At 54.5% G+C, this 14,342-nt stretch overlaps 1 protein-coding gene across 1 annotated transcript in view; it reads right to left on the reverse strand.

The window, feature by feature from the left end:
* Positions 1-14,342, reverse strand: part of Hmcn2 (hemicentin 2) — a 142,866-nt gene that overhangs the window by 60,704 nt on the left and 67,820 nt on the right. The window contains exons 30-45 of the mRNA XM_055599741.1: positions 14,133-14,134; positions 13,492-13,770; positions 11,951-12,229; positions 11,293-11,401; positions 10,970-11,139; positions 9,419-9,573; positions 8,955-9,051; positions 8,340-8,435; positions 7,415-7,591; positions 5,626-5,783; positions 4,427-4,550; positions 3,725-3,900; positions 2,984-3,080; positions 2,732-2,851; positions 1,513-1,674; positions 129-410 (exon numbers count right to left, since the gene is read on the reverse strand). Of these exons, the coding sequence (XP_055455716.1) occupies positions 129-410; positions 1,513-1,674; positions 2,732-2,851; positions 2,984-3,080; positions 3,725-3,900; positions 4,427-4,550; positions 5,626-5,783; positions 7,415-7,591; positions 8,340-8,435; positions 8,955-9,051; positions 9,419-9,573; positions 10,970-11,139; positions 11,293-11,401; positions 11,951-12,229; positions 13,492-13,770; positions 14,133-14,134 (2,483 nt within the window). The remainder of the gene's footprint in view (positions 1-128; positions 411-1,512; positions 1,675-2,731; positions 2,852-2,983; positions 3,081-3,724; positions 3,901-4,426; positions 4,551-5,625; positions 5,784-7,414; positions 7,592-8,339; positions 8,436-8,954; positions 9,052-9,418; positions 9,574-10,969; positions 11,140-11,292; positions 11,402-11,950; positions 12,230-13,491; positions 13,771-14,132; positions 14,135-14,342) is intronic.

Consider the following 14,342-nt stretch of genomic DNA (forward strand, 5'->3'; position numbering starts at 1 on the left):
CCCCTGCTGACCATGATCCCCCAGTGGCAGCCTTCATCAGAGCCCAGGCTGAAGAGCTGCTTTAGGACTGTGCCTGGGATTGCCCGGCTTCAGTCTCTCCATCCTCCCCACAGGCCACTGGTTCTCACCCAGCACTGACAGCGCGAACCTCCTCTCGGCGCGCCCAGCTGTATTCTCAGCCACGCAGCTGTAGACGCCAGCATGTGAGGCCCTCGCCTGTTCCATGTGTAGGCTGTGGTTCTGATTCTGAAGCCACAAGCCAGGTTCCACACTGACAGGCTGACCATCCTTCTCCCACATCACCACTGGCGGGGGCTTCCCTGTGGCATTACAGTCCAGGGTGGTATTTCCATCCTGGACCATGGAGATGGTCATGAGGGGCTCCCGAAGGCCAGTGATCTGAGGTGGAACTGAGGTAGAGAGGAAGCCTCAGTGACAGTAGGCAGGGCTATCCGATCTCAGGTGTGACTGGTGCTAGGGTCCTGGATGACACAGCCACTTAAGCCTGAGTTCCTCCTTTCACTACAAGATGTGTGTCCTTGCCTGCTCACTTCTCTGAGCCTTTCCATCTCCGTGGCAGAGTGACAGCTGCATTTCTCAGTGACCTCTCAGACACACCGGGGATCTGAGTGGGCCGCTCCTTGGGGACTGGACCCAGCCATTCCTTGACTGCGTAGTTTCAGTCTCACAAACGGGAGTTTCTCTAAGTTGCCCACGCTGACCTCAAAGTTGTATTCCTTCTGCTTAGCCTTTCAAATAGGGCCTACAGTGCCCAGTACCTCTCTGGGATTCATTTCCTAGCACTTCTGTTGTATCACACAGAACACACTGTGTGACTGAGGATGACCTTGAACTCCTGATCTTCCTGCTTCCTTCCCAAGTGTGAGGATTACACACTGGGCAAGCACTCTAGCAACTCAGCAGAGCCCTCAGTCCTGCTAGCATGGTTTTTACAAGGCCAGGATATTTCCTTTCATCCTCTCTCTCTCTCTCTCTCTCTCTCTCTCTCTCTCTCTCTGCATGTGTGTGTTGTGCCTGCACATGTGTGTGCCTGAGGTCTGCATATGGAATCACCCTCAGTTGTTTTTCCACCTTATTCACTAAAGCAAGGCCTCTCAATCAACCCCAGAGCCCACTGATATAGCTAGTCTCATCAGCCAGCATTCTCTGGGCACCCCCTGTTCCTGCCTTCCAAGGCTAGGACCCAAGTGGACTATCATGCCCACCTGTCATTTACATGGGCTCTGGGGATTCAAACTCTGGTCCTCATGCTTGCGTGGCAAGCACTTTAGCCTCCAAGCCATCTCTCCAGCAGGACTCATGTCACTGTGCGTGGGCTCTATAGGAGCTTTGTGCACGCTCATTTCCAACCATCTCAGGGCACACTTTCTCCTGAGACTGGCCTGGAAGGACAGGCAAGTGCCCAGCCTTGCTGTTCCCACCGTTGTGTGGTCTAGGCCTCAGATCTGCCCACTCACCACGCACACTCTCCCCAGCTCTGACGGGGCTCACCCAGAACCTCCAGCTGCTGCTCCTGGCTGCTGCTCCCAGCTGCGTTGCTGCATTCACAGGTGTACGTCCCCTCCTGGGCCGACTGGGCCTGTCCCAGGTACAGCAGCCTCCCGACTGCCAGCACCTGTTCCAGGCCATCCCCCTCCCCAGGCAGGGGCTGACCTGGGGCAGTGAGAAAACGGTCCTGGTCCAGGGACCTGAGGTCCTTTCCCAAGGAACAGTGGTCCTCCCACTCTCTTCACCCCCAGTGCCCCCCCATATATGACATCTCTTCCAGGAAGCCTTCCCCAAGTCCTGTCTCAGCTGCCATTCTCCCAACTTTGGGCTTCTTAGCATGACCTGCCCCATTCCACTGGAGGTAAAGCTAAGCCATTCACAATGACCCCCAGTCCAGCCCCCATCACTGTCTGGGCCATTTCCCACTATGACCTTCTGGCTGACTCTGCTGCATCTCTACTGACTCTACTGCAGTCCCCAAAACATGTTTGGCTTGCTCCTGCCCCAGGTCCTTTGCACCTACCATGGCCTCTGCCTGGAATGCCTCTCTTTGCTTTATACTGTGTCATCCGTCACCCCAAGGTCAAACATCCCAGCCCCATAACTTAAAATTCCAAATCCTGGCCACACATGCATTTTCCCTTTGTAACCTCCATGAGGCCCAGAGTAACTTCCTCAGTTTCTGTTTGTCACCTGACCGCCCAGGTGAGGGTAGAGCTTGGTCTGTTTTGCTGTCTTCCCAGGTCCCAGACCAAAAACAAAACAAAAACAAAAAACCCTGTCCAATGTGCTTTCCAGACCGGGTTAAGAGAAACTCTCACAGTATTTTTGCACTGGGCTGGAGGGATTTTGAATGAGGCAGTGGCCAAAACAGTGCCTGTGTGGCTCACAGACTGAAGGAGGGGCAGATAGCCGTGCAGGAGGCCCTGCCCGGTCAGGGCGTGGGGAAAGACATCCTGGCAGAAATGACAGGGATTTGGGGCCTGAAGATCAGCCTGCTGTCATGGACTAAAGAGGCCTGCAGATGGGGACAAAGCAGGGAGTTGGGGAAAGCAGCACTCTGCAGCTGGCCTGGAAACTCACAGCACTCACTGGAGTGCTGGGTGAGGGGTGCTGGGTGAGGGGTGCTGGGGGAGGGGTGCTGGGTGAGGGGTGCTGGGTGACAGGGTGCTGGGGGAGGGATGCTGGAGAAGGGGGTACTGGGTTTGGGTAGCCATCCTACCATCTTTCCTCCATGAGATTTTGGGGAAGGGAATTCCCTGGCAGTCGCACGACAGTCTGGCGGTCTGCCCCTCACGCACGGTCAGAGTGTAGGGCTCCTTTGAGGGGAATGCTGGAGGGACTGGTTCAGAGCAGACAGGAGTTGGCAGGGGGGCTGGGTGGGAGGAGGGTTGTATCCTGGGGCCCAGATAGGAATCTCTTCTCCCTGGCATCTGAAAGCTAGCCCCAGGGTAGGGGACCGGGAGACCCTCACCCCAGACGTTCAGGTTGAAGTGCTTCTCAGAGCGGCCCGCCTGGTTAACAGCCTCACAGGTGTAGCGGCCTGCATCCCACACTTCCACTCGGTCCACCTGGCCGGGAGCAAACACAGCTGGTCAGTGAGTCAAGCAGAGGTGGTGTCACCCTCGTCACGCCATATGACCTCACTGAGCCCTGATCTCCCTGCCTAGAACATGAAACTATGACAGCACCTCCATGCCCAGGGCACCGAGAGGTTCCTAGAGGCCAGAGCCTCTCCACAGCACCCTTCTGGCTCCCCACATGGTACACACAGACCAGAGTATGTGCTAGGAGGCACACAGTGAGCCAGTCATACACCAGCCCTTCTCACCCCATCCCTCAGATCCTCCAACAGAACCAATCAGAAGAGAAGGTGGACAGTGAAGCATGATGGGTAAAGAATCTGCCATCTCGGGGTCAGACCCTGACCTGGGGGGGCAATGAGGCTTCACTGTGGCTTTGGAGAATGGAGGAAAGGAGAGGAAACCAAAGGGAGATGCTGGGAGATGGGATGCTCGTATCACAAGGCAGCGAGAGGTAGGGGAGGAGGGGCATCAAGCATAAGCCGGGGTCCTGAGGGAGATCCTGAGAGCTCTGTGTTCCGGTGGGTGATCACTGGCCACATTGGGTTGAACAACGCTTACAGGGACCTGGGACACCCATAAGTCCTGCCCTGCCCTGCTCAGGCAGCTCCTCTGGGCAGCCAGCTGCACACCTCCAGTAAGGCCTGGTCTGCAGAGAGGCGGATGCCAGGGTGAGGCTCCAGGGGTCTCCCGTCCTTCCGCCATCTCAGCACAGGGGGCGGCACAGCGTGACTCTGGCACTCCAGTGCCACCGACTCATTGACCACGACAGACATGTTCAGCTCTTCTCCGAGGATGCTGGGGGGCACTGTGAGTGCAGAAAGGGAAGGGACCCCTTAGGTAGGTGATGGGACACCAGGATAAGCCATAACTGAGTTGGCCTGGCCAATTCCTGCATCCATGGGCAAAACCCCCTCCCCCCCAGGAAGAGAGTCATATCCAGCCTACACCCCCGCCACCTCAGCCCTGCTTTACAGGCTTGCTGACAAGTGCCTTTGCCTCTGAGCCCCAGCCCCCTCAGTTAGGGAGCCAGAGAATGCTGAGCTTCCCTCCTGACTGTTCGTACTTCCTGTGCCTGCTTCTTCCCATTTGCCCTAACCACAGAGCTCCTGGCCGTGCACGGCCACTTGCCTGCCACCTGCCCACCCACGGGGACACTCATGCCCCAGGACAGGTTTCTAGCATCTAATCGAGACCACAAGGTCAGTTGGTGACTCCCATTTTTTTCCCATCTGCACCCCTGCTGACCCCAGGCACATGGCCGCCCAGCCCAGCTTCTTGGAGTGGCTGCTTTCCCCCCAGCTCCTCAGCCCCGTCCCAGGCTGGAGACTCACTGTGAACTTGCAGGACAATGTCCCGGCGGTCCTCACCCACAGCACTCACTGCCACACAGGAGTAGCTGCCTGCGTCGGGAGCACGGGCACTGGCCACGGTGAGGACTTGGCCTCCGGGGAAGATCTGTGCCCCCAGAGGCAAGTCCACAGTTAACACAGCTCCGACTACAGGGATGCTACCTGCCTTCACAAGCTGGCCCTGGGCCATACCTACCTGAATCCTGCTCCAGACACTTGGAGGTCCCCCAAGCTGCACCCTGACCTCAGGACCCCTGCTGACTGGTGGCAGTTTTATGTATTTCTAGAAGAGTCACCTTAGTGTCATTCTGCCCACTACCATGGCCGCTTGCTGTGTGGAGCCAGGAGACCTCAAGGGGCTATCAAATTGATTCGAGCCACATACATAAAACAGAATGTCTTATGAGTGACTTTTTGTATCTGTCACAAGACAAAAGTAACCTTTCCTGGCAATGGACGTGATAACATTAAAATTGGTTTGCTTTTGCCATGAGTGGTATGGCACGCCTTTAATCCCAGCACTTGGGGCAGAGACAGGCAGATCTCTGTGAGTTCAATCCAGCCTGGTGTACATGTGACATAATGAGTTCCAGGACAGCCGGGGTTACATGGTGAGACTCTGTCCCAGAAGCAAGAGAAAAATTGATTGGTTTGCTTGTTTTTGTTTTGTTTTTGAGAGAAGGTCACGTGTAGATGATGCTGATCTTGAACTTGACATATAGCCAAGAATAACCTCCTGCCTGCACCTCCTGAGGCTGTGACTCCAGATGTGCTGGCGTGCCTAATCCATGCAGCGCTGGGGGCTTCATGCATGCTGGGCAAGGGATCTACCAGTTGCTACAACCCAACATTTTCTATTACTTCTTTTTGAGGGAGGGTTGAAGCAGGTCCCACTGTGCAGCCTACACTGGCCTGGGCGATCATGGTGATCCTCCTGCCTCAGCCTCCCGAGTGCTGGGGGTTTGGGCATGCACCATCATTGGTAGCTCCTTTTTCCTCATTTCAACGTGGCTACAAACACTCTAGGCTACATATTGGGCTGACATTGGTGGCATATACCATGTTGCAGCGGGTAGGAACTCTGCCTCTCCCTTACCCTAGGTTCCCAGGGCCTGACCTCTGCTACCAGTCTATACGGGAGACAGCAGGAGGTTCCTCAGACGCCACCCAAAGCTACTGACCTTGAGGCCAGGGGTCCCTTCAGGGGATACAGGGTTTCCATCCTTCAGCCATATCAGTGTAGGGTTGGGGGTGCCAGTGGCGTTACAGGTCAGGCGGAAGGGTGTGCCAAGGAGTACAGGGCCCGGCAGGCTGGGTGGCAGGGTGATTCGGGGTGGCACTGCGAAGAGGGTGGCAGGGAAGCAGGGGACAGAGTTGAGTCCCATGTGACATGGGCTGGCGTGCCCCCAGGAGCACAGATCACAAACAAAAGCGTAGTTGTGACATCCCAACCCAGACACTGTGTGAACCCACCAGGGGCTTCTACTAATGAGAAATGAGGCTGACTGAGGGGAGGTCACCTCACCGAGGCTAATCAGCTAGAGTGTGGCAGACGCCACACTTGAACTCAGGTTTTGGGTCAGCAGAAGTGATTTATCTTGGGGACAGTATGGGAAGCAAGAGTTGAGTGTCCTCCTGACTTGAGTCTCAGATATGACACTGTCATCCTGGGAAAACTATAGCCAAAAGATCTTGCTCTAGCCAGGAGGATTTAGGGATAAGAGTTACTCTCTCTTGGCCCCTGAGACCCAAGCAGTTGAGCTCCAGATGGCTACCAACAGCATCCAGGACCCTCTTAGTTTGTATGTAACAGGCATGCCCCGTGTTGGGAAATGTTAGCCCCCGGCATTCCATGGCTAGTACCATCCTCACCAGAGCAGCTATGACTTCCTGTTTGAGAACCGTACAAGACTGGGCTTGCTGGGGTTCCCTCATTGAAGGAGAAGGTGGGGAGGCTGCTTCCTCCCCTGCAGCTGCGCATGGTCTCTGGGGGGTGTAAGAGGGTGCTAGAGGCAGATTAGGAGATGGGAGATTGATGAAGGGGGGACGCTAGCCATGCAGCCTTTGAGATGCTGAGATAAGGCTTTTTTGTCTATGTTCTTGTTTAGGGATCATCTATACTCCTATAAGAAACCCGTGTTCCTATAAGTAAGCCCAATAGACTCATTGGTTCCCCAAGTGAACTTGGGTGGAATCATTCCTTTGGTCTGACATTGGGGCCCTATGTGGGATGGATTAACCTTTGATCATATGGCCTTAGGGAAAGTTCTCCAACACCCAGTCTTCATTCAGTTTCTCATGTTTCCTACATCTATATCTGTAGCTTAGATGGGGGACTAGATCAATGATGAGGTGAATGGGCACAGGATTGGATGAATGGATGTTGGATCAATGACTGATGTGCAGTTATCCATATACATAGATGGGAGATTAGATGGCTGGGCAAATGGATGAGCAGAAGTTTGGAATACATGGATGGATGGGTCAATGGATAGGCAGTCAGTTGTTTAACAAGGGTAAATGCAAGGCTGGCTAGCTGGATGGTGAATGGGTAGATAGATGGATGAATGGATGCATGAATGTTTGGATAAATGTGTGAATGGTGGTTCAGTGGGTAGATGGGTGGATGTAGGAGGAAATGGATGGAAGGATTGGTAAGTAGATAGATGGATGGATACATAGGTGAGTGGATGGGGGTGGGAAGATAGTAAATAGATGAATAGATGGAGAAGTAGATGGTAGGTGGGTAGACATATGGGTGAATGGATGGATACCTAGGTGGGTGATGGGTGCATGGAAAGATAGGTGTGTGACTAGTAGGTGGGCAGATGGATGGATATATAGATGGGGAATGGACAGATGAATGAATGGGCAGATAAACTGAAAAACAAGTGTACAAGAAACAGAAGGCTAGACAAATGGAAAGAAAACAAGCATTTTGGGAAAGGCCCTATAGTTCTGGCCACTCACCATTGACCCGTAAGCCATACTGCAGCCCCGCACTGCCTGCCACGTTGGTCGCCACACAGTGGTAGCTCCCTGCATCAGAAAGCTGGGCTCGCTCAATGTGAAGAACTCTTCCGTCAGCTGATACTATCATCCCTCTCTGGGTAGAGATAGGCTGGTGGCCCTTGAACCAGGAGACATCTGGGAGAGAAGATTTGCAAGCATCCTATCAGCCATTGACAGTTGGCTGTAAGGGCATTCAGAGAAGCTTGCAGAGCAAGCACACACTTCTTCCAATGGTGTTCTTAGGAAGGGGAGAGAGGAGAGAACAGAGCAGCATCACAGGAGACAAGACCAGGGGCTAAGACGAAGCCCCAGGATGGGGGCTAGTCAGCCAGGGCCAGGCAGGCAAAGCCAGCCAACCCTCTTTCCCCACAGCCACCCTTACACAGGAACGCATAAAGGAAGGCAATCGCCCTGGACAACAGCAAGGATGGAGGCAAGGATGGAGCATTGTGCCTTGGGCTTTTTTTTTTTTTTTTTTTTTTTTAACCTCCATCCAGGGCTCATCATACCTCCCCAGGGGCTCTACAGGAGGTAAGTACTTCCTGGGCTCACCCACTTGAAATGTCTTGGCTCATGAGAGGACAGGAAATGGGCTTTTCTCCTGGAACATGGATAATCCCACCCTACCCTGGATGTGGGCACTCTATAGTTCACCCAAGTGCCTGGTCCTTTTCCTTCAGCTGGTCTGGAGAAGAAACCCAAATTCAGGGATCCTATACATCAGTGCCAGGCTGGACCAACCCAGGGTGCTAGAACCTTTAAACAGAACTCTTACAGGTTTGTTCCTGATCTGCATACAAAGCTCTGGGCACTTGCAGCCTCTTTACCCGGGGAATTGGGACTGCCTAGAAGGGACTTTTGGCCAAGGGCAAGGGGGACTTACCTGGAGGGGGCACACCTGAAGCCAGACACTCCAAGGTCACGGAGGCATTCTCCAGAACGGCCTTGTTGACTGGGCCTGGCTCAATGTTAGGGGGAACTGGGGGGTTACAAGGAGAGAGTCCTCTTGGTGGGTGTGGGCTCTGGGCAGCTACACTCCCAGCCACTCTTCCATCTTTCCCCACTCCTCCTAAAGGGTTTTGGTGAGAAGGCTCACATCCTTGAACTAGGGAGCTTGCCCTTAGAAAAGCCCCAAATCAGAGCAGGGGCTGTGAGATCTTCACTGAGGTCATCCAGGGCTCCCAGGTCCCACCCCAGCCCCAGGGAGGAGCCAAAGCTGGCACAATGAGAGTTGGAATCCCAGGCAGACCTGGAGTAAGCAGGCATGGCTTGTCCATGATGCCAGGGACACATATGAACCCCCAAACATAAATCTAGCCAGCAAGGGAACCATTACATGGGCAAGATGACCACTGACAACCATCGCAAGGGTCTGCCAGCTACTGCTTTGTCTCAGTATTGTCCACCCTTTGCAAAGTTAAGCACAGAGCTGTGATCCAGAACGTCCAGTGCCACCAGTCACCCCAGGCTTTGGACCCCACCGAGCTGCATTCCTCACCCAGAACCTTTAGTGTTATGTTCTTCTTGCTCTCCCCTGCCAGGCTGGTGGCCGCACAGGTGTAGATACCTTCATCTCTCAGGTCTGCCTTCTCGATCTGGGGGAGAAGGGTCTGGGGATGAGGGGAAGCCACAGAGTCCAGGATCAGGCCACAGGTGGTGAGGGGGCAGAGCATGGGAATGGCCACCACAAACAGGTGTGAGCATTGTAAGTGAGCTGGAGGCTCAGCACCCACATTCCTAGGCTTCTCTCTTCTCCATGATAATGTCTCTGTCTTTTCCCCCTGGTAGCTAAGCTTCTATGGGCTGGACCAGGCTAAGGGACCCCTCCACTTCCCAGGCATAGTACCCCTGGGCCTATTCAGTGTGTACATGCTGAGAGGGCTCCGTTGTTCCACCTGTCTGCAAAGACTGTGCTCAGGGTTTCCAGGACCTCCAGAACCAGTCCTGGGTCCCTAACTGTACCTGAAGGCTGCCCCCTGAGGTTGCCACGGCCACGCCATCTTTCCACCAGCGAAGGCTTGGGGTAGGCACCCCAGTACCTACACACTGGAGGGTTACAGGCTGCAGGAAAGGGGCTGTGAGGTTCTCACCACCGATGATGCGCACTGATGGGAGCTCTGGGCAGGAGAGATGAAGAGAGCCTGTGGTGGGTACCCAGTAATTCCCCAAATGGCTAAAAGTGAAAGTGTGGCTTGGAAGGCCTGGCCAAAAAATGGTTTCTAGTACCCCTGATCCTCAAACATTTGGATAAGGAAAGGAGCTTGAGACAGAGAGCCAACAGAAGAGTGCTTTCCCTTTGAAAGTTCTCCCAATATACATATCCACCCATCTACCCACCCATCATCCATTCATTCCCTTATCCATCCATTTATCCACCCATCCACCCATCCATCCACTCATCCATTCATCCATCCACCCATTCGTGCATCCATTCACGCATTGATCAACTGACTGATCATCCATCCATCTATCCACTCACTCATTCATCTATCCACACATCCATGCATCCACCCTACATCCATGCATCTACCCCAATATCCATCCATCCATCCATCCACCCATTCATGCATCCATTCACGCATCGATCAATTGATAGATCAGTTGATCCATCCATCCATCCATCCATCTATCTACTCACTCATTCATCTATCTGCACATCCATGCATCCACCTAAATATCTACTCATCCATCCATTCACTTACTCATCCATCCATCCATCCATTCACTTATCCATTCATCCACCCATCCATTCATGCATCCACACATATATCCATCCATCCACACATCCATTGATCTTTCTATCCATTTACACATCCATCTATTTACTCATACATTCATCTACCTGTCCATTCATCCACCTACCTACTCACCCACATACCCACCTCCTCATCCATCTAGCCCATGCATTCACCAACTAAACTATCCACCCATCTTGCTACCCACCTAACTGCCTATCCATTCATCCCATTAACCATTCACTCATCTATCTATCCATATGAGTTCATAAGAGCGTTAGGTGTCTGTTCTAGGACCAGAACAACTGTAGGCACTAGATAAAATGAAGGAGATCACCATACTACCCTTTCGGAGCTCACAGAGTGGGCGTAGAGGAGAGGACAGTTGCACAGCCACTCCAGAGAAAGTGGGGTGGTAGGAAGTAGACATGAGAGACAGAACAGTGGGGATGAAACATGGTGGAAGCAAGGAACTTTCTCGCAAGAAAGGGAAGACCTGAAAAACAAGGAGGAACTAGGCAGACTCAGAGGTAAGACGATGGATGCTTATTAATTAAAGGTTTGAATGGTGTTAGATGTGTTCATCAGGATGAGAGGGAGTGGAGAAATCTCCAGGCAGCCAGACAGGATGGTTGACAGCCTCTCCCACCCACATGTCTTTGAAAGTCCATGCTAGAAGCCACCCAGAGCAGACAGATCCTGTGTGGTTCACAGGCCTGCCGTGCTGTCCATCAGCCCCTCCATTTCAGGTTTCCCAGTGCCCCAGATACCCGCTCACCATGCACAGAGACCTCCACTTCGGCCCCAGCTGTGCCTGCCTCGTTGGTGGCCTGGCAGGCAAAGAGGCCTGCGTGGCTCAGCTCCACGTGGCTGATGTGCAGCATGGTCCCTTGGGAGGCCAGCTGCACTCCAGCCAGCTCCTCCGCTGGGCGGCCATTCTGCAGCCACCTGAGGTGGGTGGAGAGGGTGTCAGGTCCCCCTGAAGCCTCTCTTCCATGGCTTAATGATCATGTTCACTTTCCCAGGCACAGGAATGGCTCACCCTCCCTTCACCACAACCCACATTCTGCCTGGCCCCTCACTGCCCGTTTCTATACGTACTGGATGGTGGGCACTGGGGAGCCTGTTGCCTGGCAGGGAAGATCCAGAGACTGTCCTGCGACGGCAGTCACCTGGCCCATGCCTTCAGCTACCAGCAGCTGTGGGGGCACTGTGGGCAGGAAATGCGATTGACTGGAATTCATCCCAGCCTTCAGCCCCAGTCTCACCACAGCCTTCTAGTCTCTCTTCAAATGTTCCTCCAGGAGGCCTTCCAGGGCCACTAAAGGCCAGAAGAGAAGCCTCTATGGCCTCCCGCCCCAGAGACCATCTATCATGTGTGTCCTCAGAAAGACTCAGGGCCTGGAGTCCTGTCTGCCTTGTCGTTTGCTCTGTCTTATGTCACAGGAGCCACATAGAGTCATGTCTGAGAAGGTCAGAAAGGAGTGTCAGCCTTGGGTCTCAGACAGGCCCTGGGAAATGCTCATTCTGTGGATGCAGAACATCCTTCTTCCTGGATGAGCTGGTCCAGGACCATGGGCAGGAACGAGGATCAGAGCCCCGGAACTCAACCTTGCCTCTCCCACCATGTGCTTCCAGCCCAGCTCTCACTGTTCATCTATGAGATACAGGAAAAGGGAACACATGGCTTCCCTGCCACACAACCCCCTCTGGGGCCAATCATGGAGCAGGCATGGGAGGAGAGCCGCCCACAGCTCACCCTGCACCTCCACCGAATACTGGAGTATGGCCTCTCCAGCGGGGCTGCTGGCCACGCAGCTGTAGAGGCCGCCTGACGCCTCTCCCGGGTTCTCCAGCTGCAGGGTGCCTCCTGCCTCCAGCCACGTCCCGTTGCTGTCCACCACTGGCAGCCCTTCATGCTGCCAGGAGAGGGTAGGGGGTGGATGGCCCCTGGCCACACACTCCAGTGCCACGGGTCTCCCAGCAACAGCCTGCACCAGGTACGGGCCTCCGTCGGCGCCCTCGATGCTGGGTGGAACTAAGAAAGAGGCAGGGCTGTCTCAGGGACCAACAGTTGCGGCTATGCTTCCCAGCCTTATTCCGTTAGCTAGACCTCGCTCAGACACGGTCTCTCTCCTCCAGCAAGCCCCTCTCGGACTCCTGCTGGAAAAGCCTCATTTCTAGCCCCTGTTTGTATCTCTTCTGTGGTCACTACCGCTCAGAAAGCTTGTCACCAGGAGAACACTAGCCTGTTTCCTGAACAAAGCGATGGGTCTCCATGACTGTGGACTGGTCTGGAATTCTTTCACAGAGTGAGAGAGCTGATGGTTAAGGCAGAGCTGAGCCTGATTTTGGAGAGTCCTGACATCTGAAGTGTGCTTATGGCTCACTGCAGCCTGAGGTGGTGGTGGCAGGGGGAGCGTGTCCCTCAGGCCCCGGGTCGCAGAGCTGATAGAATCAGCAGCAGAGGACCCTGTGCTGAGCTGGACTCGAGGTGCTTCCAACCTTATTAGGTCCCTGAGGCTCTTGGAGAAGGTAATGGACAGCAGTTTTCAGTCCACTTCAGAGGGTGTCAGAGCCTCATGGGGTCCCTGGTGTCAGGTGCCTCAGTGGCTCCCATTCTTCCCTCAACTCACTGTCTCCACCCTTCAGCACCTAAACCATTTGTTCACCAGGGGTTAAGTGGTTCCCATCGACCCTCAGGCTGTGCCCCAACACCTCACAGCACTCTGCTCTGCCCAGCCCAGGCCTAGCCTCATCTTTTCTCAAGAGTGTGCCCCATTTTTTTCTGAGACCACTCTTCAGGGTTGCCAACTCAGAGATGTGACATCAGACCCTCCCAGGAAGGGGCAGAGCCCACGTGTCCCTGAGGTATGAGCTGGGAAAGCCTCTTCATCCCATGGGTACACAAGAGGCCAAGAGCTTTCAGCAGCTTGGTCTACCGTGTGTCCGCAGGCCCTGGGCCTTGCTTTAAGCCCAAGCTACACAGGAGGAGCTAGACTCTGCATTGAGTCCCACCTAGGCCCTGCCTCTAGCCTCAGTTTCCTCAACTGCACAAAAGGTGGAGAGCTGAAATGAACCCTGCCCTTTAATGGCTCCACTGAGGGATGTGTGGCCTTCTGGGATAGTCACCTCATAAGTCTCATCAGAGCCCCACATGGTGGGAGGTGCTGGAGACGGAGAAGGACATTGTCTTTGGTCACTCAAGTGGCCACCTTCCATTGGCTCTTGGGGACAGTCAGAGGTCACCTCACACTGCCCACACCAGCTGCCCAACGCTGCCACCCCCTGGCCACGCACCATAAACCTCCAGACTGGTAGATTTCTTGGCGACCCCTGCAGCGTTGCTGGCCTCGCAGGTGTAAAGGCCAGCGTGGGTGTGCTGCGCCTTCCCCAGCTGTAGCTGCCGGCCGCCCTTGTTGAAAACCACTTCTGAGCTGGGAGCCAGCAGGCGCCCATCTTTGTACCAGGCGATGTCAGGGGCTGGCACTCCTCGGGCCTCACACAGCAGCTGTGCTGTGTGGCCCTCCAGGACAGTCACCTCACCGGTCTCATTCGAGCCCCGGATGGTGGGAGGGACTGGAGACAGAGAAGGACATGAGGACGATCACAGACTAACAGAGTCAGCTGACATTCCCTGGGCATCATGCACACACCCCAGGCTTCTACTGGAGGGGCTGGCAGACATGAAGGATGAAGGAGGGATGTGGGGACACAAACGGAAGGGCCAGCTCAGGGACATGCTAATGTGGGAAGCAAGCCCAGTTGCTACGGGTAGGGATGGTGCAGGTGGGGAGAGGGGCCACAGACTTGAGCTCTGGAGCCCACAGTGCCTCTAACTCACTGTATAACCTGGGGTAGGTCCTTTCCCCTCTCTGGGCCTCGGGGTCCCCATCTGTGGAGGAACTTGATCAGGGCTCCCCCAAGGGCAGGGCACTCACAGCTGGTACCCAGGATGATGGCTGAGGTCCTTGGGTACAGTGTGACATCACTCTGCCTCCCAGAACCATGCCCTCCTAATTCTCCTGTCCCCTGCTGTCAGTGAGGGAGAAGGCTGCATCTGAGGCCACTGTGTCACTGATGTACTAGCAGAGATGTAGTCCGTGTGTGTGTGTGTGTGTGTGTGTGTGTGTGTGTGTGTGTGTGTGTGT

Source organism: Psammomys obesus, unplaced genomic scaffold (genome assembly GCF_907164565.1).
Source record: "Psammomys obesus unplaced genomic scaffold, mPsaObe1.curated_primary_1811, whole genome shotgun sequence".
Taxonomy (NCBI): domain Eukaryota; kingdom Metazoa; phylum Chordata; class Mammalia; order Rodentia; family Muridae; genus Psammomys; species Psammomys obesus.